The sequence below is a fragment of the Myodes glareolus genome, chromosome 13 (genome assembly GCF_982192425.1).
Source record: "Myodes glareolus chromosome 13, mMyoGla1.1, whole genome shotgun sequence".
NCBI lineage: Eukaryota > Metazoa > Chordata > Mammalia > Rodentia > Cricetidae > Myodes > Myodes glareolus.
Window position 1 is genome coordinate 55,031,382 of NC_142038.1, and position 25,881 is coordinate 55,057,262.

Sequence of the window (25,881 nt, forward strand, 5' to 3'; positions counted from 1 at the left end):
ATTATCACATGTACTCACTCATAAGTGGTTTTTAAACACAAAGCAAAGAAAGCCAGCCTACAAACCACAATCCCAGAGAACTTAGACAATAATGCGGACACTAAGAGAGACTTACATAGATCTTATCTACATGGGAAGTAGAAAAAGACAAGATCTCCTGTGCAAATTGGGAGCATGGGGACCTTGGGAGAGGGTTGAAGGGGAGGGGAGAAGCAGGTAGGGGAGCAGAGAAAAATGTAGAGCTCAATAAAAATCAATTAAAAAAGAAAGAAATGCTACATTGATTGACTGATTGTATGTGGTGTAAGTGTGAGTACACGCATGCCACAGTTCCAATGTTGAAAGTCGGGGACAACTTGCCAAAGCAGGTTCTCTTCTCCTACCATGTGGGTACTGGTACAGACTCAGGTCTCACTCTTGACAGCAAGAGCCTTTACCTGCTGAGTTATCTGGCATTCACCACTTTGTGGTGGGCTGTGGAGAAATGGAGAACGAACGCCCAGGTCACAACAGCTATTCCAATGTGCACGTACAGCCCCAGCTGCTTCAGAAAGCAGCATTCCTGACTCTTGAATTTTGGAGGTGTGAGAATGTCCAAGATTTAGCTGCCACCCAGACTTTTTGGCTATGCTTACCACCCAGAGGGGCCTGGAAGTATGGTCGCCCTTCAGCGGCATCTGCTGCCTGTAGTCCTTGGCTCCATACTCATCCACTTTGGTGCCGGACTCATCCACCTGTTTCCCTGCCGCTGAGGGCACCGCCTCCTGAGAGTCGTTCCCAGGCAAGTCGTCTTCGTCTTCCTCTTCCTCCTCATATTGCCTCTTTTTGGACTTCTTCTTGTCTGCGACAGAAGACACAGAAGTGAACCCAACAAGGTTCTACTATTTCCTCCGCACTGCACAGGGAACGCTAAGTTCTCCTGAGCCAGCGCTCTGCATCCCCGCAATCCCCGGAATCCGCAAACACCTCCCACCCGGCTCCGCAGCGCATCTCCTGGACCCAACAGACCGGAGCAAACTCTGAGACAAGGACCGCTACAAGGAGTCCTTACCGCGGTCTACTCGGTCTCTTTTGCCCATAACAGCTCCAGGATCAGGGAGCCACGGGACTCCACAGCGCGTAAATTCCCGAAGAGTAACTTTTAGAGAAACTTCCGGTCTATACCCGGAAGTACAACCCCAGACCATCGGAAATCCCACCTCTGGCTTTGGACCGGAAGAGCGTCGCTACACTGCCACAACCAATCTAAAGTGAGCAGTGACTCTGGAGTGTTCATCCTACGCTTGTAAGTTTTGTTTTGAACCTGATGTGCACTAACTTGCCCTGTAGACCAGGCTGCCCACAACTCAGAGATCTGCTTGCCTCTACCTCTGGAGTGCTGTGATTCACTATGCCCTGCCTTCGCTCTCGTGTTTGTTGAGGCCACTGCTTAGATCGCTAAGGTAGGATAGTGAACAAACCTGGATGGTTTCCTCAGGCCCCTTATGAGCTGGGATTACAGGCGTGTTCCACCACACCTCGTGTTTGGAAATTAAATTCTAAACGCGAGAGGTGGGAAATGTTTCCTTAAACATTGGTTTAAGGAAAATAAAATGGGCAGTGCCATTCTAAATGGAGTGGCCCTGGATAGAGGGTGTGGCTAAATTTTTTCTATACCAGAAAGCAAAGAATAATCTTGGGGCCTCACCAAGGATGACACGAACAATAACTCGGCGAGACAATTCTTTCTGAAAACCCAAAGGGACTAACAAGGACACCAAGTAGTCAGTTCGCGTAGTTTTTAGTTTGGTGATTATGTCTTTTCCCCATTGACTGGGGTCAGATCTCACAGCTTTTGACAAGTGTCCAGTTTTAAAACAAGACACAAAAGAAAGGGTGAAAGGGTCGGGTCAGCTGCTTTGAGTCACCAAATTCTGATCAGCAGTGTCTCTCTCTCTCTATGTGTATGCACTGAACAATTGTAAACAGTCTCTGTGTGTGCGCAAAACAGTTGTCAGCAGCCTGTGTGTCTGTGCGTGCAAAACATATTGTCAATAGTGTGTGTGTGTGTGTGTGTGTGTGTGTGTGTGTGTGTGTAATGACTGTAATCCCAACACCTGGAAGGTGGAGGCAAGAAAAGTTCAAAGAAATACTTGGCTATCTAACAGTGTATATACATGCTACATGCTTCCAAAAATAACAGTAGAATGGTCCCAGAATAGCTCTAACTAAACGAAATTATGACTGGTTTCATTCTATGCTTATTTTGAAAGGGAAGTGGATGGGATTTGCTGACTGAGATAATATGGGAAGGGGGAGGAAGGAAAAGTAACATCCAAGACGTTTGGTTTCAGCAGCTACTAAAATGATCTATCTGAGACAAAGTGCAGATTTGGAAGATGATTTGCAGCAAGTCAGATGTAAGTGGCAAGTCAGTTTGCTGTTCCAGAATAAAATGTCACAGTTGGCATGATGTAAACAACAAAACATAGATAAGAAGGTAGAAGGGTGTGAGAAGGAGACCTGAAAGAGGCGGCAAGAGGGAGGAAAATAAAGCATGCCATAGTATGAAAATGTTACAATGAAACCCATTATGTTAACAAAGTGGACAAGCAATGAAAAATTTAAGAGAGCTGGAAAGATAAGTTAGTGGGTAAAAGTACTTGAGCAGAAGCATGAAGCCTTGATGCAGGATCTTCAGAACCTACATAAACGGGACAGGTGTGATGTTAGTGCAGGCATGATGTTAGATTACTGTGGTCCTGGCACTGAGGAGCAGAGAAAGGAGAATCCTTGGGGCTTACTTGCCAGTCTCGTCAGTGAGCTCTAATTAGTGAAAATTCCTGTTGCAAACTAAACAAGGTGAAGTGGGGCTGTGGGGAGATGGAACAGTGAGAAAGCACTTGCGACAAAGATGTAAGGATCAGAATTTGGAGCTAAGGAACACTCATGGAAAAGCTGAAGAGATAGCTTAATGGCCGAGAGCACTTGTTGCTCTTCCAGAAGGTCTGGTTTGCTTCCCAACACCTACATGGTGGCTCACAGCCATCCCTACATCCAGTTCCATGGGATCCAAGGCTTTCTTCTCACCTCTGCAGGCACCAGTCACACATGAGGTGGACATGCATTCATACAAATAAATCTAAACAAACAACAAAATTCAAAAACAGGTGGGTCGAGTAAACTGCTTCTAATGATGACATGAAGGAAGCAGACAGTAGGTTCCTGGAGCAAGCCCAATCACTGGGCTCTGAATTTAAATGAGAGACCCTGCCTGTATAGGTGAAGAGCAAATGAGGACAGTAATAGAGGAAGACATTGGACATCAACCTCTTGCATTAATGGGTGTACACACACACACACCAAGCAAGCATGGGGAAGTAAAAGTCAGCAGAATTAGTGGATTTAGTTTCCTTTGGTTATACTGCTACTGAGTCTATATTGAAAATGTGTTCACAGGACTGGAGAGATGGCTCAGTGGTTAAGAGCACTCATTGTTCCCCCAGAGGACCCGGGTTCAATTCCAGTACTCACATGGCAGCTCACAACTGTCTGCAACTCCAGTTCCAGGGAACCTAACACCCATGAAAAAACACCAATGCATACGATATAAAAAATAAGTAAATTTTAAAAAATGTGTCCTGTGTCTATGAGAGCAGTCTTCACAGTGGCCATTTTCTTTCTTTGTGCCTCTACCAGCTTTGCATTCTATGGGCTGAGCAAGGTCTCACCCTCTGGAGACTTCGTGGAGAGAATCCTACATCCACTGGGAATGTGGAAGCAAGCATAGCACTGAGAATGGTCCAGATGGAGGACCTGTCTTCATAAATTCAAAGCCACTTGAGTATTATTGATCATACTGTTGGAGGAACTCAGCTGTGGCTATCAAATGCATCTAAAACAGTGAACCATAAACAGATGCTTCCAGAATTTGATTCTCCCCACTGGCCTGAGGATCAACTATCCCACTCCAGGGTTATTCTTAGTTGAGATCTGCTTTCAGACCACCATGGACAAAGCTATCTCTCCCTTTGCATTTCTCCACCTTCATCAGCCTCCTGTCTCCTGTCCCCTTCAGTTTATTAAAACCCAGCAATAGAGTCCCTCTCAGATAGTATCCAGAGTCATACAGTGTGACAAAATTGTGACAAAACTGGAATTCACTCTTCTGCTGGCCCATATGCCAGAGGAATCACTACCTCACCAAACCCCACAAATGGAGTTAAGACTCATGAGGGCTGTAGGACTGTCCTAAGAATAGGAATGTCTGGCTTTCATCTAGCTTTCCTTTTGAAGTGGCATCTGAATCCCCTTCCCCTCCTGCTTTGGCTTTTCCCCCACCTCTGAGGATTGGACTCAGGTCCCCAGGCTTGTGGGGCAAGCACATTAACCCACTGAACTGGCTCCTCAGCCTGTTGTTTGTTTTTAATCACTGCTACATTCAGTCTGAGCCATCGTTACCTCCACGAAGATCTGCTAAAGAGGTTTTATGGGCATTACAGGCTCAGACACTGAGAGTTTCTAGGTAACTGCTAGGTGTTCCAAAGAGCAAGCAAGCAAGACGGAATTTCTATAGACACATTATGTCCAAGAACGTATTTGTAGACACAAATCACAGTGGGAATAAATACCAGCTTTATTAACACTCAAAGTGCCATCATTTATGTCCATCCCGTAGTCCAGAAGGTTACCGAGAGTAAGCCTCTGTACCACAATCCGTCCAAAGATGAACAGGAAAGAAAAAGTATGTCTCACTGTACTAAATATCGCAGGCCTTCATGCATGACAAATCTAAATAAAGATGTGTCAGTAATACACAAATTGCCATATAAACAAAGTCATTATCACTAACAAAATATAAACAAGGTTTCTTTTATATTAAATTTTTAAAAAGCTATTTACCAGCAAGAGAAAAATACATAGAAATTATAAAACTCAAGAAATTTTACACATTTTTTACAAGCACAATTTTGAATCAACAACAAACCCAAAATGTGTGTGAAATGTGGCACATACTACACTGTGTCTGGCTTCTGGTAGGTTCTAATCACATGGGTTCCTTTCAACCTAATAAGTTTAGTGATAGTCAACTTCAACCGTGGGCTTTATTCCTAACACAGATCATTTATAACACCACATACTTTAGAAGGCTTCCATTGAACACTGAATACAGAAACACTGTCAGATGGGAAACCTAATTTCCAACTCTTTTTCTGTCAGTTGCTTAAAACACACAGTACAGTATAAAGACATACCGCGTATTTTGAGATTCCTAACAATGGTAGTCAACTGTGAAGAATGACAATATGCCAATGCATTGCCTCATACACTCAGTCTAACTTTGCTCAGTAAGAGAAAAATTAAAACCTGAAAACTTGGAAATAAAGGAAATACTCAAAAACAAAAGCCAGACAGGCCTAAAGTAATGGACATATAAAAATCTTGACATGTCTTCAAGACAATTTAATTTCTTACATTTTTAACAGCTCCGAGAGGTCAAATGCCATGTTTGTGGACAGTGTGTTTTGCTACTGTTTAACAATCCCCCACCCCAACCCCCAAAAGAATGTTAGTTGCAAGAGTATTTTAACTGAGCTCTAAGCAAAATCTGTATCTGATTTTGGAACTACAAATGCTTAAATGGTTAAAACCAAAATTTAAAAAATAATTTTGACCAGCCAGATGAAAATATAGTATATATATAGTAAATAATTTTTCAGAAATCCTTTACATATATTTAATTATCATAAAGTTCTTTAAATTGTAGAAATGAAACGAAAATAAGAATTTACTAAGATATATACATGTGCCTACACACAGAAAAGGGCATCTCTAGACAAACACATATCTCTTGAAACAGAATACTTTCAACCTAGGAACTGATTCAGAATACAGGATAAAATTAGAACGCAACACTGAACTCCTGAGTTCCTCGACAAAGACAGAACCACACAAGGTAACTTTGCAAAAGCAAGAAGGTCCTACTAAGTGTTGTAGCAGCGTAGTAACGGAGGGCTACATCTGGGAAGAAGTGCAAACACAAAGACAGTAGTTCAATGCACACACTCATGATCCTCAGACACTCAACAATTATTGGTCATATAAATCAGTGTACAAATTAAATGTTTGGAAAATGTGCAAAAAAGTCAACATTGATAAGAAACATAAAATATTTATACATAATTATAAACTGCTCAGTATTCAACTGAGATTAAAAACATTTGCTGAAAATAATACATTAAATATAGAGAATTTAATGGATACATTTTAAATTTACATTAAGTCAAAGGGTAAATTTACAAATTGATAATCATAGTTTGTAAGATAAAAGTTCATTTTCAAATTTATCCAAGTTTATTTACAATGAGTAAAAACAACCACATGAGATATAAGAGATGTCAGACATTAAAAGTATTTTTTGGTATTAACTTGGTTACGATATTTTAGAATGCAGGCTAAATTTAAAAATCAACAGCAATAGAAGAAATGTAAACCTTTTACTTACTAATTATCAAAAAAAGAACCAAAATTATTTGTTTTAAAGAAGTTTGGCCCACTTCTTTTTGCCCATAAGCCTTTCTGGCTTGTAGCTTCCCACCAGTCTACTCTCCTTACTACAGGTGGGGAAAAGACTCTTTGGAAAAATGAGAACCTATCAAATACATCCTGGAGTCAAAGCATCTACTAGAGTTTAACATGTAGTTACTTATCTTTCCTTCTAAGTAATGCTAATGCTAAAATCACTGGTTACACAGGGTTTTTTTTTTAAGAAGTTATAAAATATACAAATAAATGAACACAAGTGGTTTTCAGAATAGTTATAAACTTTTCTCAACTGGCATTACAAGATTCAGAAATCCAAAGCAGGGGACAAATTCTGTAAGCCTAAAAGAACAGAGAGCAGATGCTTCTGTATGTTCCAAAATGTCTATGGCACAAAGCAGACTTTAGTTTATAACCTATTTTTCTTCACAGCATTGTCGAAATGTCCCTTTAAGTCAAACACAAGCTCATAAATGTTAAGAGACTCTAAAGAAAATAAGCTACCAATCTGAGGAATCAGATGTCAATGCAAATCTACATACATCAGTGGTCAAATGACATTAATAAGATTGGCACACATACAAACTTAAGTCTGCAGTATTATACAGCTTCACAATAGTTTAAGGAAATTCTTCATGTCTAAATGCAAACACTGAGCACCTGTCCTTTTCCTTGAAGGATTGGCATACAAATTCTACTAGCATCTGTTCTACCACTTATCTCCTACTAGTTTACTCATGGGCAGATTTAACAGGACTAATCATTTTGGCTATATGTGCAGGGAATACAAAAGCTTTGGTTTAAAGTGATTCTGGTAATACAGACTGAGATACAAACAAACATCAGGCAGAAGGACAGGAGTATTCTCTTGTTTAATGTCTTTGCTGTTAGGAAACAATACCTTATGACTAATACTTTATGACTGTCTATTAAAATACACAACACAAAAAACATGAAGAATTATATAAGACTGTGTACAGGCAATGGATACAAGTTAGTCTTTTCTTTACTGGAGTTATGACTCCTCCCTTGAAGCTCAACCTTGACTATACTTAGTACCTCTATCAAAAGAACTGTCTAGGTTCTCCTGAAAGCTTGTCATCTCCAGTTCTGAATGGAGAGAATGGAAAGGGAGAGAAGGATGGTCCGGGCATTTCCACAGCTCCTAACGCATCCTGTCTAGTTGATGAGAGAAGTCAAAGCAACACTAAAGATGACTATGAAGTAGGAAGAGTGACATCACAGCACGCCTTCCTTAGCCAACCAAAAAGAGGTATAATAATATTTCCTTTTAATGACTTGGTAAGCTAAGGAAGCTGGTTAGGTTAGATAATGTCTGGCAGAATTTCTATTCCAAAAAGTTCATGAAGAAATATCTAAGATTGAATATTTTCTATTTAAGAATTATATATAAGCTAATTATTATACACACAAGCACACAAATTGAATTTTAATCTACTTTTAGCAACTAAGAGCTTGGCAATTTACAATAAATACCTTTATTAAACAATCATTTGTACTAGCTACTTACGGAAAATATACTGGCATGCCTACTTGAGGATGATTATTCTCACCCCAAATTAGTAGATCATACATTTTCAGTTGTTCTTCCAAGAACAGAGACAGATCTAACTGAACAACTAACTACACCTTCCTTCCTACCCCTGCCCCAGCTCCAAACACACACACACACACACACACACACACACACACACGCACACACCACGCACTTCACATAACAGTAAGCTAGAGTATTAGTCAAAATACTAAACACTAAGGATTAGAATTTGCTGTCCCTGGATTTCTTGCTCATTGCCTCAACTTTTGTTAAAGGAGTTCTTTAGGGCAAGACAACAACCCTAGTTCTATGAAAATCATACCAAATAATAATACACAAAAACTTGGACAGTGCCAATATGACTGAAAATCAAGTAATCAACCCCAAAATTAATTTACTATGTCTTTTAGAATGAGAATACCTTTCTGCAGTTATTTTAGGACTTCACATATAGTGGAGACTGCAATCAGATAAATGCTGCTGTTTCTCTCCTAACTTTTTTAAAGGAGGTAGAAAGGGTAAGAGTAGGAAATAAGCATTAAGAAACACATAAGGACCAACACACAGTCTAAGGCCAAATAAACTCTTGAGGCCTAGTGATTTTGGAAAACTTCATTTTGTTAGGTAATTTCAATTACACATATAAAATAAAATTAAGGCATACAGAGAAAAAGGCACTACTAAAAATTAACAAATTGCTTTTCATTGAAGTTGAACCAGTGTTAAAGTTAAATAAATATGAATGTTACATCTAAAAGTAAATGCCAAATTTAACGATAAAACAATAGGGTCTCAAAAAATAAAAATCTGATCTAGCATAATAAACACTTGGCGCGAGTTCAACCTCTATCAAATATTCTGGATATTTCAACACCCCAAAATAAAGTTTGGGGTTTTTCCCCCTTAAAACCAAATTAAAACTGTAACAACAACAGCAGGGTCAGGGAGAACCCCAATACAGTGTGCTAAGGAATAAATATTCCACTGTGGTGAACAGTCTGGGTTTGTGTTGTGTAGTAAGAACAGGTTCTGACAGAGAGGTTGTCTAACCTGGGATGTGGGGATAGTTTTACTCTAATCCTTCTTGTTAATATCTTTGGAGTCTACAATAGCCAACAATTACCTAAACAATTTCTTCCTTATTATTCCATATAAAAATGCTAGCATTTTAAACATTATTACTAAACTTTCAGAGTTAGGGTATGCCATAAACTAACTGCCCATACTCATCCTCGACTGTAACTTCCTGAAGGATATTAATTTAATATGACATAACATATCACAATTATTGAGGAAAAAATGAAAAAGATTGACCCTATTTTTTAAAAAATGGACAAAGCTGGGTATAGTAGCACATGCCTGTTTTCCCAGCACCTGGAAGTGGAAGAAGAGCAATGAAGTTCCAGGCCAGCCTGGAACCACACAGTGAGGACCCTGACTTCAAAAACACAAATTAAAATAAGACATATATTTGTACACCTGGTTGACTCCAGCTGAATTTATATAAAAGTTCTCAGATCCCAAATAAAACCTTTGGCATGAACTGTGCCATTAGCCAAGGAGTCTGCATCATGCTGGGTCATCTGCCCATCTATTCAGGTTTGATTTTATTTTCTTAGCGATTTCACGAATTTTATAGCAACCCTATTTCAGAAACAGTACAGAGCAGACCTAAACAATGTCAGAACTTAGTAGCAGAAAGCTACTCTATAGATGTATTTTTACTTTTATGTAATTTCTATTAGGAAGAAGACTCAAATGAAAGTCAATTCAATTTACTCTGGAATGAAAGTTTTAATTTCTTTTATAGTCCAGCATGTGCATTAATATTCGACTTCTCACATGTTGTAGATTGTGCCTCTTAATACTTTCTAAGGCAATAGTTACAGATGTTTCTAAAGTTAGAGATATATTTTTGTAAACAAGAAAAAGTGCTGAAATTGTTCAAGGCATTCATTCTGAAAACCTCAAAGTACGTAAAACTTCAATACATTTAAATACCAATCCATCCAAAATTGTATTAGTTATGTTTTCCAAATCTTTTACTCAACTACTTTTGTTTACACTGCAAAATGTCTTCCACTTGACTCAATCCTGTCATGCCACTTTGAATCTCTCAGGGCCTAAGCAGAAGGTGCTTCCTGGAAGCACATCTGACGCTGCTAATGGATCTGGGTCCAGCACCGGAAGTCTGCTACTGGCAATGCAGAATGCATTTAAAGGCACAAAGTCAGCAGTCTGGCCATTTTCCAGCCACAAAGAAACATTGCCGTACCAAAGAATCAGTTATACATTAAAAACACAAAACAGATTTAGGCAGGAAAAAAAATGGAGTGTAATATTTTACTTCCTTTGACAAAACTGTTTCCTTTCAAAAAATTTCTTTTTTTAAAAAAATTTACTATTGACCTTTCCATTCCATACCCCTATCATCTACTTCGAGCTTTTTGGCTCTTGCAGGGTTTGTTTTTACACACACACACACACACACACACACACACACACACACACACACACAGAGCATTTGCTTTTATACACACACAAGTGTGTGTGTGTGTCTGTACTTTTATATATATGTATGTGTATGTATATACACACATACATGTATATGTATGTATGTATGTATATAAACTTTCATTGTGTTTTTGGTACCTTCATAACTGGTCTGAAATAAATTCACATCATATTCCATATAATAACTCTGTAAACTATTAATCTATTTTTTTAAGTCTTTATAATTTTATTTTTCTTGTAAAGCAAAAGTATTCTGATACAACTATTTACTACTGAATTTAGAAAAGAAATAGAAGACTATAAAAAAGCTAACAATTGCTTTGATTTCCAGTGTGCAGGTATCTTTTTGAAGAGTGTTTGTCTCTCTTCTGTACTGCACATTACCCTGACGGACCAAAAATGAGCCTAAGGGAAATCACAACCAGACTAGAGACAAAGAAACAACAATACAAACAAACAAAATAAAACCCCAGCAATCCAGGTACCATGACTTTGCTCAAGTAGAAAAGATGTCCTCACTCATAAGAGATAAAGAAATTGCAACACACCCACACATTAGGTTTCTAGCTTAAGATTAAGATTTGCTGAAGTGGTAGGCACCTGATGTTTAATCTTTGTAAGGGCTTCCTTTGCTTTACAGTGCACAGGAGAAGTGTTAACTAATATTTCCTGCTTTGACTCTTACACTACTGAAATTTCAAAAATTATTACAGGGTATGCCCGAAAGGCTCTTGATACATTAATGCCGGATCTAAATAACTTCAGAAGCAAAGTACTTAAAAGGTATCTAAATGAACATAATAATAACAACAACAATGAAATCAGAATCTTTGTCTCTTCTGATGAAAAGCATTCCATTCAGGGTCTCCTGGAAGAGTGTTAGCGTCTAGACTTTGGAAAATAAACTACTTAGCACTTGATTTAATATGCTGAAATATTTAGAAGTGGCCAAATTACTGACACCTTCATGTTTTTTAAATCTCATAATTCTACTAGACAGCGGGATCCTCTCCAGCTCAGTCTTTCCATTTAATGACATGGCTCTAATAGGTGCTTACACTGGAAATATCTGGCAGTGTTTTAATCTTCCCACTGCTAGTAAACACTTTGTTTTGGTGTACTTTTCTGGGCCTAGAAGGATGAACTGACTTTTAGGAAAGAATATACAGAGATGCTAAATTCAAAAGGTTCAATACTCAAATTCATTATTTCTAAAGTGAGAGAGTTAGTGATTCAAGTGTAATCAGCAGTTGTGAAAGGACCGTTTGTTATCTGCTGCGATGAGGCTGTTCATCCCTGACTCTTTTGACCCTCATTTGCCCTACATCTTTCCTCTGAAATGTTTTTACTGATTTGTGAATGGCTGCTTTCAGCTTATAACGGGGTTTTTATTCTAGGCACTTATGCCATCTGTGGCAGGATAATTTCTGAGAAGGGAGTCCTTGTATACTACAGTCTGTTTAGCAGCACCCCCAACTCCTGCCCACTAGATGCTAGTAGTACCTTGCCAAATGCCAAGTGAAGTAAAATTGACTCCCCACCACTGCCCTCAGTGTTACCTGATGTTTGCTCTTCTGAGGTGCCTCTGGCTTAGGACTCTGTGATCACAAGAACAAGGTTTTATTTCATGACAGGAGCTTTTAACAGATGGGTATTTGAGCTAAAGACTGCAAATATGGGAAACCAGGGGCTTGAAATAGAAAGATATGGGACACAATTTTATTATTTCTCAGTTCCCTTCATTTTGGGAAATTTTCCCTCAAGTAAACAACGTTTAAAATATACTGAATGACACTTGGTTGTTTTTCCATTATTCCTACTGACTGGCAAATGTGGTCTCGTCTACTGCTCAGACGTTTAATGAGCAGTCGTCTGTGTTTTAGTTGAATTTAGTCGTTGGCTGCACATAACCTGCTTTCAAATACAACAGTATCTTTAAGCAAGAAGCTATCTCTCAAGGTTTATAGATTCCAGGAACATGAATCTACTATAGTGTATTTGCCTAGTATATTGCCTAGGATTAACCAACATACCTCTTAGAGATTCTCATCTTCTGTTCAAGAGTCCTACTGAGCAAAAAAGCTTGACAGACAGACGTTAGGCTCTAGAATACAGATATAAGAAGGAACCTATATTCTTTAAGTTGAGTACCTACCTAAACCCAAGTTTAGGCTCAACCCCACAAATAAGGATCTATTTAAATACTATCACTAAAAACTACAAATTGTACATCACTTTCTTCTCTTTGTCTCCCATGTCAGTGATACAGGGCAAGACTACAATCTTTATATATTCCAAATGATTTGTTTGTACTAAAAAGAGCAACTATGTACTAAAGTGCTTTATATCTCTGAACCACATCAGTACATTATAAAAATTTTAAAAAAAACTTTCAAGTTCTTGTAAAGAAAAAGATTAAATATAAAAAATTTAGTTTACTATTATTATTAAACAAATTTAACCAAGAATCAAGAGAAATATTTTCCCTCTTGTCTTTTTCTCCCCATCTCTCATTTTTATAAAAAAGGAAAGTGCAGTAAGAGAGAAGGTGAACTCGAAGATGGAGCTGGTGGAGGCACAGAAGCTGCTGGCTGCTAGTGATAATGCACGAACATGTGCCGCAAGAGCTCCTCGGCTGATGGTCGCAGTTTGGCCTCTACAAAAATCCGTTTGAGAAAGTCTCGAGTATAGTCTGAGACATGAGGTGGTAGCTTCGGGTTTGTTGGCTGAGTGGCAATCTTAAAGATGGCAGCCATTGCTTCAAATTCAGCCCAAGGTGGCTTTTCAGTTAGCATTTCTACCACAGTACATGCTACACTCCTAAAAAATAAATAAATAAATGAATGAATGAATGAATGAATAAATAAATAAGCTTTACCCAAGCAATAACTTTAGGAAAGAAAGCTGATTAACCAGAAAATGAGAAACTGGGAAAAGTTCACATAGAGTTTAATATTACTCATTTCAAATACAAAGTTTCATTCAAAGATTAATTAAATAAAACTGTAATTCAAACATGAAAATCAGTAAAATCCTGGAGCAACATATACATTTCAATGAAAATATATCATAATTATCTATGATTACAAATGTATGGTTAGGCAAAAAAAGTTTATTATTTTGTTTTAAATCATTTTCTAACATGATGTTAATAATTTTATCTCCATCCTACAAAGACTACAAGTATTATAAATTATTTCCTTCAAATAAAAATGAATATATTTTTCTGGTTAGGAAGTAGGAAATGGCCATTGTATGATCTAACTTAAAATTATCATGTAATTTATTAATTCACTTTTAAGACACTAACAACTAAACACACAGCCCCTGCCATGACAGAGCCCTTGCCAGAGGTATAGGCACCAGCATAATTTCTCTTCTTCCTTACCTGGAAGACTTGCAGATACCTTAAATCATCCAGAATCCAATAATGTATTTTCCAAAAACAACAGAGCTAAGCATATTATGAAAATACCACATCACACCACCACCACAGCAACAGTTTTTATTTCTGTAAAGCAATTATCAATTTATTGTAAATAATTATACGCTTGACATGCAAGATCCTTGGAAAATCTGATGTTGCAATCAAAACTAAATCAGCTATTAATGAAGATCTCCTTGTTCTTCAAACATATAAACAGAAATTACCCATTCAGAACTGCACTGCTTCACTGTAAAGTTTTAAATTTTTAAGTAAATATTCATGCAATGCAAAGTTTGAAGAGTCTGATATGTCCCAGCCCACGGTGGTGGTGAGGAGTCAAGATTCAAGTTAGGGTGAGTAGGTATGCCATGATCAATTAATCTCATAGCCCTTCTTACCCCAATCATTACTTGTAGCCTCACCCTCATACAGGTAGCTATTATCTGTTTTCACATGTTTATAAATATACCTTTGTGACTTAAAAAGGGTATCACTGATTCTTTCTGTTTATTTGTTTTGTTTTTAAAGACACTGACAATGAAGAGTACTCTACAAGTTACTCAGGGAAATAAGAGCTTTCTCATGTTGATTTGCTTAAGACAAAATCCTTCCTAAAAAGACTCCAGTATTTAGTCAAGTTAGCCTTGATAAGGTATAACTGAAATGACATTACAATTCATATATCCTGCTTCCAAAGTACACAGGATAATTTAAATCTGGCAATTTCAAATGTGAGTAGAAATAAGAAGGTAAGTTTCTAGGCAAATCTGACATCCAAACTTACCAGATATCTGCTTTTCTGCCATAGCCTTCACCACTAATGACCTCAGGACTCATCCAATAAGGTGTACCAGTGACAGACTTCATCCCTGTGCCTGAGAGACAGATGGTCTGAAGCCGTTTGCTAGCCCCAAAGTCTCCTAATTTGATATTGCCCGTGGAATCCCTTAAGATATTTGCTCCTAAAAAAAAATAAGAAATGGTATCATTTCAATGATTTTATTGGCATTCTAGAATGTGCATAAGTGGCAGAGAATTACTTTGAAGATTCTAATTTGTCCCCAAATTAGGTTGTCTGTTTATTTCCCACAGTGCATTAAACATCTGCTGTTTATACATTTATCCAGGTGTTTCAGAACCTGGATGGAACGGGGGCAGGTGAGGTGGAAAGGGGCTAAGAACAGAGCACCAACAAAGGCTCTGGCTCCATTTGTTTGCTATGAAGCAAGAAGTCCATAGCTGAAGATCCTTTTCCTGATAAGTCAGCTTCTCCTCGGGAACTTCCAACAGGACGTTCATAACCAAAACTTTCTAGCATCATTCCCCTACTGCAATATTATTGAAGCATTAACTACCTGTATTTTAAGGTGTTCTTTTGTTGTTGCTATTGTTATTTTTAATTCAAGGCTACACTATATAGTTCAGGCTGACCTCAAACTTGAGATCTCCCTGACTCACTGCCCCAGCACTGGGATTACAGGTATGTACCACCACACTACACTATTCCTTCTTTTAATGATTCCTATGGAGGAGGCTAAATAGTGCAGATAATCTACATTACAGACCATTGAGAATACGCTCTCCATCTTCACCATGAGCTTCTATTTTTACAGAAATCTCCCCAGTCTTAGCAGCAGTAATTTCCAAAGGAAAGTCTAGGATCCTTCTCAGCAAAATCTAGTAAGCCTGTCTGACCCATCAGTAATCTAATGTAGCTCTGCTTGCCTATTACTTCCTACCATCTAGTATGTAAAAAAAAAGGACTCAGAAAAAAATCCAACCATCTCTAGAATATTTAATCACAAAGAAACAGACCTCATTGTTTGCTTGAGATGTGGTCTTGCCATGCTGTTCATGCTGGCAACTTGAACTCGGGCTTAGGTGAGCCTCACGATCCTACTTCAGTTTTCCTAAGTAACTGAGACTACACATGCTTAATAAGCCAGATTTTACCGGCTACAAGCAAATGACACTTTCCTTACACATATATGTGCATAGGTACAAAGGGTCATCTTTGGGGAAGTGGTATCAATACTGAACCAATACTTGTTCACAGGAGAAGCTGGGGAAAAAATAGGCAGTCAGGTTCCCAAAAAAGTTTTCTAAACATTATTTTAGTAAATTAAAAATAAGCCCTTTCAAATATGTGCAAGGGTACACAGAATTGCTTATGTTCCCATTACTCAGATCCAACATCCAACCGAACAACTAAAAGTTAAAGCAAAACAAAAAAATAGTAAGGATAAGAAGATGACTCAATGGGTAAGGGTACTTTTTGTTCAAGCACAAGGACCTTAAATTCAGACCCCCAACAACATATAAAAGCTGGGTGTTATCTGCATGCATCTGTAGTCTCAGTGCCTGGGTCAAGGACATAAACAAGAAGATTGACTAATACTCCTGGCCAGCCAGCTTAGCTGGAAAATAGTGAGCTGCAGACTGAGAAAGATCTGGACCCCCCCCCCCCCAAAAAAAACATGCTGGAGAGAGACAGCAGGCATTCCCTGTTCTCTTCTGACGTGCACGCTTGTGCGTGTATGTGTGTGTGTGTTTGTGTGTGTACATGCCTGTGTGCATGCGTGCATGTGCACAAATAAAACCAAGTGTCCTCTTATTAAATATTTGGTATTTAATAGTACAGTCCTCCCCAAACCCAGTTGGCTTTGAACTCATAGAGATCCACATGCATCTGCCTCTGCTGTAATTAAAGGCATGCACCACCAAGCCTGTCAACAGTATAGTTCCCTGAAAGAAAAAAAAAAGATAAAGAATAGGGCCAGAGAGATGGCTCAGTGAGTAAAAGCCATGATGTACAAGGTGGAAGAAGAGAACCAACTCCTTCAAGTTGTTCTCTGCGTGTTGTGCACGCTCTATGGCACTAGCATGCATATGCATACACACACAAATAAAATGTGATCAATTTAGAGGGGGAAGAAGGAAGGAGAGGGAGAGGAAAGGAGAGGAAGAATGGAGGGAATAAATTTTGGAAAAGAGTGAGTTCCCAAACAGTAATTGTTTTCATCTTTTTTATGATACATCAGCTCTGAAATTACACGAAATCAATTATCTTTACTTTTTCTTTTTTCTATTTTTTAAAAAGATTTATTTATTTATTATGTATACAATATTCTGCCTCCACGTATGCCCGCACGCCAGAGGAGGGCGCCAGATCTCATTACAGATGGTTGTGAGCCACCATGTGGTTGCTGGGAATTGAACTCAAGCTCTTAACCACTGAGTCAGCTCTCCAGCCCCCTTTACTTTTCCTTTTGCCACTTATAAATTGTTTATGAAAAATAGAAGACAGAACAAGTAAAAAGTATACTGTATAAAACATATACTACTATGTTGCCATTTGGTGGCCCTTATTTTCCTCCTACCACACTTAAATTTACAAATTTGATGCCTATTTTTCTATCTTATTTTTCTCCTTTACCAATATATTTGTCTGATAATATTTATATATCAGCTTGCCTCCATCTCCCTTCACTTGACCAAAGTGGTTTGTCATACTTTCTGATAAGAATAGAAAAATATTGATCTATATAGAAGATGGCTGCCTCTGTTTCTTTTCTCACTTCATTTTGAGGGCCAAAGAGAAGTTGGCTTGTCTAGAAACAGTTATTCCTCATTGAATAATTTCTTTAGGAAGTTCTTTAAGCTATCAATCTTCATACTTAATAAGCCCCCCTCTAGTGCATGTGATCTGCCTCAGGAATTCTGCATACTAGACTCATACTAGAAATTCCTGTTAAATTACCAGAAATGATTGGCAATTTTCTTCTTGGCCTAATCTGGACACAGTTAAAATGTGCCCCCACCATATGGAAAAGCAGAAGTTTGGAACTTATAAAAGGGACAACAAGATCAATGAGTAAATATTATACAGACATACTTACTTTTTTTACTCAGTGATTTTCTAAATTTTGGGTCATACCCCAGTTTTTAAAGACTCATGTAGGCTCCAAAGTAAACAGTTTTTAACACTCTCAAATTTTACACATCTCTACCATTAACTCACTTCATGTACTTATTTCTGTATCTGACCCTAGGGAGGAAAGCTCATTCTTGGGATCTTTCCTTTCTTCCTCTTTATTCTTTCATGACATCTATTCCCATGACTTTAAATATAATTACAACATACAGTATGTCATCACAGTAGCTAGGTTTTAAGTGCTGAGCTCCAGGCATTGTTTTAAACATTACAACATGTTAGTGCATTAGATTCTTTTAAGAATCCTATAAATTGAGTACTATTATGACTCTAACTTAAGAATAAGTAAAAGAGAAGACAGTGGGTGCATCTCAGGGGTAGAAACCTTGCCTATATGCAGTTTCCTAGATTCCATTTCCAGAAATTACGGTGTGTGTCATGAGGAGGGAAGAAAACGAGGGAGGATGAAAGAGAGAGGAGGATGGAAAGAGTAATGAGGACTGAAGATACAGAAAGATTAACATGTCCAAGGTTACAGTTAAAAGCAAATGAAGCCCAAGTTTGAATCCAACTCTGTGACAGCCTAACCCCAGCTCATTGCCCTAATGCCTAGGAAATACACTTACAAACATGGTTATATTATTCTAGGATGTTTAAATGAGACTGAGTCTATGGATCCTTACACTGAAGCTAATCGTTCATTTAGGTTCCAACTTGAGAACTGGTCTGACAGGACACTAACGAAGTCCGTGAGAAAGCTGGAAAACTGTTTCCTTATGGCAGTTTACAGTGTAAATGTCCAATGCTTTGATGGTATTTCTTCATTCTCACTCACACAAAACTGTGTACTTAAAGTAAAAAGTAATTCATGACTTACCTTTGATATCTCTATGGACAATCATATTACTGTGCAAATAATGAACTCCCTCCAGAATCTGACGGGTGTATTTTCTAGTCACATTCTCAGTAAGAGCTCCATATGCTTTTAGTTGGTCCTTAATTGAACCCTAGGAAAAAAGAAAACAACTAAATATTCTGTTTAAAACAAAAATTGCTACTAAATCTTTTTATTTTTAGAGAATCCTACTTCATGGCTAGGAGCTCTAAGTAGAAAGGGCAAGAATTCTTAGTAAATAAATATACAGAGTTTCTCTTCTTTCAGATTATTTATGTTGAACTAATCTCTTGGAAATTAACAAATTACAAGTCTTCCATATTTGCAGGACCTTAATAAAACCCCAATTTGTTTTCCAAAAAAAATAATGTTTACGCCAAGTTACACAGGAAATAGAATATTTGAAAACATTAAAGTAGTAGCAAATAAATCCAGTAAGTAGCAATGGGGTCATGATAAAGAGCTATGCATAATGGTGAGAGTAAACTGCTACTCTGTGCCTAACACTGATGGCCAACAACGGCACTACCAGGTCCTGGTTGATCTATAAGCTCAGATGGCAACCTTGTACCATCAACATGTAATTCTGGCTATCTACTTCCACAAAGCCCCATGAATCAAACATCTTTTCCCTAACTTACTCTAATAAATTATGAGAATATATTTTTCTCCCCCACCCTTTTTGTTATTGTTTTTTTTGGAGATAGGGTTTCTCCATGTAACTGCCTTGGCTGTCCTAGAACTCACTCTGTAGACCAGGCTGGCCTCAGACTCATAGAGATCCACCTGCCTCTGTCTCCCAAGTGCTGAGATTAAAGGCTTACACAACCACTGCCTGGATACATTTTCTTTTATTTGGGTTTTTTGTAAAGTTATTTTTTTTTCTAAATTTCAAAAGTCTTTATTTAATTGAACTGATAACATGTAAAAATACAGGAAACATTCCTCTGTGTATATATTTATAATATTAAGAGTTAAAAGTAGAAAAAATGTATATGGAAGAAGAGTGAAGACTTTGGTCAAGTCTAGATTGACCTTGAACTTGAAATCCTTCTACCTCTACCTCTTGACTGCTGGGATCACAGATATATGTTATTATGCCTGGCAGAAGGCACCTCTTAATGAGTAATTACCATCTTGAAATATGTTTAAAAATGAATTGAATATTCCTATTTGGCTACAGAAAAAATAATAAAATTTTATAATAATGAGTCAAACCATGACTATTCTCCTCTTGTGAGCAATCTGCACGGCTACAGTGGAATCACCAGACATCCTACGTCTCCTAACATCACCACATCAGGTTCAAAATTTCATCTCTGACACAGCAGATCAAAAGGGCTGAACTAAATTCTCCTCAACTAATTTTTTTTTTGTTTTGACAGTGTAGCCCTGGTTGTCCTGGAACTCACTTTGTAGACTAGTCTGGCCTCAAACTCGGAGATCTGCCAGCCTCTGCCTCCCAAGTACCAGAATTAAAGGCGTGAGCCACTACCGCCCGGCAACCTCAACTTATTTTTTAAAAGAATTTATCTTTTCAAAAAGGTGCATGGACTTACCCCTGGCATATACTCCATAAAGATACATGGACTTACCCTGGCATATACCCCATAAAGATGCATGGACTTACCCCTGGCATATACCCCATAAAGATGCATGGACTTACCCCTGGCATATACCCCATAAAGATGCATGGACTTACCCCTGGCATATACCCCATAAAGATGCATGGACTTACCCCTGGCATATACCCCATAAAGATGCATGGACTTACCCCTGGCATATACTCCATAAAGATGGAGAGTGTTTTCTCCTGAGGATCCCTCAAACAACCATAATACTGAACAATTCGCTCGTGCAGCAAGTTTTTCAACAACTGAATTTCACACTCAAGTGCATTTACTTCCTGAAAGACAGAACTCCTGCTAAGTCTCTTTAAACAATAAGTTACTCTGTTTGTTTCTGTGTGTGTGTGCAGGTTCATTCATACATGCACCAGGAAAGACAAGTGGAGGTTAGAGAACAACTTGCAGGAGTTAGTTCTCTTCTTCCACCATGAGGGTCCCCAGGAGGTGGATTCTGGGTATTGACCTAAGGTTGACAGGCTTGGTGGCAAGCATCTTTACTTGTTAGACAATTTCAGTGACCCTACATTAAATCTTTATCGCATAATAGTAAACACAAGATACTCTTAGTTCATGGACAAAATGTTCACTGAACATAGAATATTTTAGTCTCTAATCGATAATTTTTAAAAAAAATTTTATTGTGTGTGAACTTGTCTGAGCTTATCTGGACTGTGTGTGTGTGTGTGTGTGTGTGTGTGTGTGTGTGTGTGTGTCGGCACGTGTGTGCACGCAGCCCTCAGAAACCAAAAGGATGCTCGACCACCCTGGAACTAGAGTTACAGACAGGTGTGTGTTGTGCACTGAGCATGGGTTGTCCGAAAGCACAACAGGTGCTCTCCATCACTAAGCCATCTCTCCAGACCCCCAGTACCTTTACTTAACAGTCCCTGAGGGTTTGACAAAGTTATCTTATACAAATGAAGCACTAAAATAACATTTTACTACAACCCACAAATCCCACCACATTGTTCTATTACATTTTAAACCTTTTATGTACATTTAGTCTGGCTCTGGGTATGGGGGGGGTGTGAACACACATGCCACAGCACAATTGTGGAGGTCAGAGAACAACTTGTGGGACCTGACTCTCCATTATCATGTGGGTTCTGGGGACTGAATCAAGCCTCTAGGCTTGGAATAATCTCACTAGTCCTGTTTTTGTTTTTAGGTTCCCCCCTCCTCCAAGAAAAAAATGCTTTTACAATGGCCAAGTAACTGCATGGTGACTTTTACCTTGCTGGTCTCCGGGCTATCAGGGTTAAACTGAACTTGTTTAACAGCCAGTTCTCTTCCGGTATCAACATCATAACAGAGGTAGACCCTACCAAATGCTCCTTGGCCAAGTAGTTTGCCCAATCTCCAGTTCGTTGGAGCTCGAGGAGCTGAAAAAGAATATTTTCTTAAAATGGAGTAGTCAGGTACTATAAAACGACATCCTTAACTGAACATTGCAGATAGAAGGGAAAATTATGACCATCCAAATTTATAATGGTCTCCATCTTCCAAAAATGTTCTCCTTATTCTTCTAAGAAGTCTAACTTCTTAAAAGTTTGCATCTCATGACACGTTTTTTTCCCCCAAGGAAGATTTTCTTTTCCCCACTACCAAAGTGACAGTCATTTTTCACTTAATCTAAGATGTAAGATACCCAATTTTCCAATTTACTGCAGCAAATTAAAATATTTGTAAAGAAGGTTTTCAGTCCCATCTATATACAGAAATCTGGAAAAAGTATCATTTCCCACTTCTGTAGGAGAAATCAGGCAATCAATAAAATTACAGCTTTATTTTATGTATATGGGTGTTTTCCTGTATGTGTGGATGTGTGCACCACATGTATACAGAACTGGAAGCCAGAAAAGGGCATGGGATATCCTGGTACTGGAGTTACAGATGGTTGTAAACTGCCTCCTGAGTGCTAAGAATCAAACCTAGATCATCTGGAAGAGCAGCCAGTGCACTTAACCACTAAACCATTTCTCCAGCCCCCATAACTTTTTAAAATTGTTTTTTTGAGATAGGGTCTCACTATGTAGACTTGACTGTCCTGTAACTTGTTATGTACCTCAGGTTGGCCTTGAACTTCTGGTGCTTCTGCTCCCAAGTATTGGAATTATAGATGTATATTGCTCTCTCTGGAAAAAAACTATAACCTTTACTGAACATTTTGGAGCACAGATTACAGGGTCTCAAACTAACCTAAAATCTAAGGAAAAGGAGGCACTCCAAGAAGAGAAAGGAAATGGTGAAGCATATAAACAAATCCATTCCAGCCAGCAAGGAATGCTCAGCTCCACCGTGAACAAGTGTGGGTTGCTACGATAGCACTGAACACAGGAAAAGCAAGACTTACATAAGCCCAACTTGCCCAGCTTCGCTCTGTACCTCTTCCCTGTACTCATAGGAGCCAGAGATCATAGCCTTCATGGTCAAAGATAGGAAATGGAATGGCCCTGTGATAGACAGCCACCCTGAAAAGTAAGAGTCACTGCTGGTGACACATACCTTTAATTCTATCACTAAGGAGGCAGAGTGAGGGGATTTCCCTTAGAAGTTCTGAGCCAGATGAGTGAGATCTGTTTACCCCACCACCACCAAAAAAACAAAAACAAAAACAAAACAAAAACAAAAACAAAAAAACCCAAACAGCCTGAAACTTCTTGAAGAAAAGTAATAAGCCCTGTTATCACTATGTTAGAGCAGTGGAAAAGGAAATGAAACAAAACAAAAACCAAGCTGGGCAGTGGTGGCACACACTTTTAATCCCAGCACTCAGGAGGCAGAGACAGGAGGATCTCTGTGAGGTGGAGGCCAGCTTGGTCTACAGAGCTAGTTCCAGGACAGGCTCCAAAGCTACAGAGACATCCTGTCTTGAAAAACAAAAGACAAAACAGAACAAAAAAACCCTGGAGAATAAATGAGGCCTGGAAACCTGAGGCCCTGACCATTAAGAGTTTTCTTCCTCCAGAAAAGGGCCCATCTTTGAGACCTAAATGGGGCCTGCTCAAGACTGAAGTCACAGCCTGTCTCTAGCCCACGGCTGAAGGAGCAGGACAAGGACACAGGAGAGTTTCCCTTTCTGAGAAGCAGGCACAAAAAAGGACCAAATGCTGGGGCTTGAGCAGGATCACTTAGAAACCATCTAAAAAGCCAAGTTGGTAAAACTCTAGAGGAATTTTAAGCCCATGGTACACAGGTATGGGAGCATACAAAATAATCAACCCAGTAAACTAGGAGTCTGCTGACTCAATCCATCATAAAAATGAATGAGGTAGAAGAGTTGTGTATATGCCCAGGTATAAATTTTATTTACTTCAGTCTTCATGATCCTATAAGTGATGTCTGGTACTCCATGCAAAATTGTAAAAAACATAAAAAAGCAAACTTAAAAACACAAAAAAAACTAGGCATAGTGGTGTATACCACTAATCCTAGTACTTAGGAGGCAGAAGCAGGAAGATCTCTGTGAGTTCAAGACTAACCTTGTCTATGTAATGAGTTCCAAGCCAGTCAAGGCCACAAGGATCCTGTTGGGTCTCCTTTAAGTTGTTTTGGAAAGGTATTTCATCTGACACATATAAACCAATCTCCTCACTAGGCTATTTCTTAGGAATCGCATAGGGAGTCTCAGTGCTTAACAAAGACATGTAGACTAGAATGTATAAGAATAATTAGTAACAATTTTCCTAGTAAAAGTGAAGAAAAATTAGTAATTATGGCTACAGTAATTAGCCCTAATATACTTATACCTGAATGTATAGTCACCTTTAAAAAGCATGCTATTATTTCTTGTGAAGAGTGTTTTTCCCTGAGTTCTGACTTGCCATTTATTCCTGTTAACATAAAACTATGCAAATGTTCTGCTAAACATTTCTATTACTTACAACGGCTGGGTGGGCTGATGTCTGTGACAGTCAAAGTAGGATTGTCTATGTCACTTCCCCTTCTTCTTATTCGGCTGTCGTCACACTCTGGGGTGAAGACGCTGCTTCCACTACTGGTGCTTAAGGAGTGATCAGTAGGGCTGAAACTCACGGGAGACCGGAAGCTGGTGCCCTGGGTCCTTCTAGCTCTTGGGAAAGTCTTACGACCTACAAAGTGAAAAGAGAATTAACTTACTCCTTCCATTAATGTACTACACTTTCAAGATACTTAAACATCTATTGTGTAGAATAAGAATCAGCCTTGACATATAGGCTGAAAAACCTGAAATAACAATGATTATATGTGCCCTGCTATGGAAAAATGCACAAACACTTATGTGCACAAGAAAACCACAGAAAAAATCCTTCACTTTCACAGAAGAAAAACAATTTCATTTCCAATAATGACTTTAAAAAAAGATAAAAGCAAACTGGAGAGTGATAGGTAGCAGAGAGATACTGTCGATCCTGGTAGGCTTTTTTAGTTTGTTTTGTCAAGTTGACACAAGCTGGAGTCATCTGGGAACAGGAAATCTCAATCGAGAAACTACCTCAATTTTATGGGTCTGTAAGCAAGTCAGTGGGGCACTTTCTTAATTAATGATATGAGTGGGAGGGCCTAGCTTACCATGGGTGCTGCCACCCCTGGGCAGATGATCCTGTGTTGTATAAGAAAGCATGCTGAGTAAGCCATGAGAGCAAGCCAGTAAGTAGAATTTTCCCATGGATTCCACTTCAGTTCCTACCCTGACTTCACTTCATGATGGGTTGTAGCCTACTAAGTGAAATAAACCCTTTCATGACCAAGTTGGTTTTGGTCATGGTGATTATGGCCACAGTAGCAGAGAGTAAACTAAGACACTGACACATCTACATTTATTCATAAGAGCAAAGAAATGCAAACAGTCTAGATATCCATCAAAAGGATAGCCATCAAAAGGAAAATGTAATGCATATACTATGGCTGTTTAAATAAAAATGCCCCAGTAGACTCATATATCTGAAGCTTGGGCCCCAGCTGATGTACTTTTGAGGTTTCAAAAGCCCACAACAGGCTCAGCTTTTCTGTCTGGGGCCTGCAGATCTGTAGGTTCTCAGACACTGCTCCTTCCCCTTGCCTGCTTGCCTGTCTACTGCCATGCTCCCCACCACAATCATGTACTAAACCTCTGAAACTGTAAGTAAATCCCAGTCAAATACTTTCTTCTATAAGCTGCTTTGGTCATGGTGTCTCTTCATAGCAACAGAGCGGTAACTAAGACACACAAACAGTGAATTTTTTTTCTGCTGTAAAGAAAAATGATATTTGTAAGAAAAAGGATGGATCTAAAACTTTATTAAGTAAGGTAACCCAGACTCAGAAAGACAGATTCTTAAATGATATGGGATGTCCTTCTGTATATAAGTTGCTCTTATTGGTTGATGAATAGAGCTGTTTGGGTCAATGGCTTAGCAGAGTGAATCCAGGTGGGAATCAGAA

The 25,881-nt window shown here is 38.6% G+C and overlaps 2 protein-coding genes and 1 long non-coding RNA gene across 6 annotated transcripts in view; 1 reads left to right on the plus strand and 2 right to left on the minus strand.

The window, feature by feature from the left end:
• The window catches only part of Ercc3 (ERCC excision repair 3, TFIIH core complex helicase subunit), a 30,041-nt gene extending 28,839 nt beyond the window's left edge, over window positions 1–1,202 (minus strand). The window contains exons 1-2 of the mRNA XM_048442541.3: window positions 1,052–1,202; window positions 636–841 (exon numbers count right to left, since the gene is read on the minus strand). Coding sequence (XP_048298498.2) covers window positions 636–841; window positions 1,052–1,187 — 342 coding nt within the window. The 5' untranslated portion in view covers window positions 1,188–1,202. The remainder of the gene's footprint in view (window positions 1–635; window positions 842–1,051) is intronic.
• Window positions 1,203–1,249: 47 nt separating this feature from the next.
• Window positions 1,250–3,894, plus strand: LOC146891800 (uncharacterized). The gene is made up of 2 exons (XR_015734722.1): window positions 1,250–1,442; window positions 3,439–3,894. It is a non-coding gene; the product is annotated as an uncharacterized LOC146891800 (long non-coding RNA).
• A 697-nt stretch (window positions 3,895–4,591) lies between these two features.
• The window catches only part of Map3k2 (mitogen-activated protein kinase kinase kinase 2), an 88,509-nt gene continuing 67,219 nt past the window's right edge, over window positions 4,592–25,881 (minus strand). For 3 of the 4 annotated variants that reach the window (XM_048442542.3, XM_085700011.2, XM_087896178.1), the window contains 6 exons: window positions 24,363–24,569; window positions 21,712–21,860; window positions 20,625–20,756; window positions 18,833–18,962; window positions 14,806–14,983; window positions 4,592–13,414 (listed from right to left, as the gene is read on the minus strand). In XM_048442542.3, the coding sequence (XP_048298499.1) occupies window positions 13,189–13,414; window positions 14,806–14,983; window positions 18,833–18,962; window positions 20,625–20,756; window positions 21,712–21,860; window positions 24,363–24,569 (1,022 nt within the window). In that variant the 3' untranslated portion in view covers window positions 4,592–13,188. Of the gene's footprint in view, window positions 13,415–13,817; window positions 14,106–14,805; window positions 14,984–18,832; window positions 18,963–20,624; window positions 20,757–21,711; window positions 21,861–24,362; window positions 24,570–25,881 lie in introns of those variants that run through there. The other variant, XM_085700014.2, reaches the window with a different exon arrangement.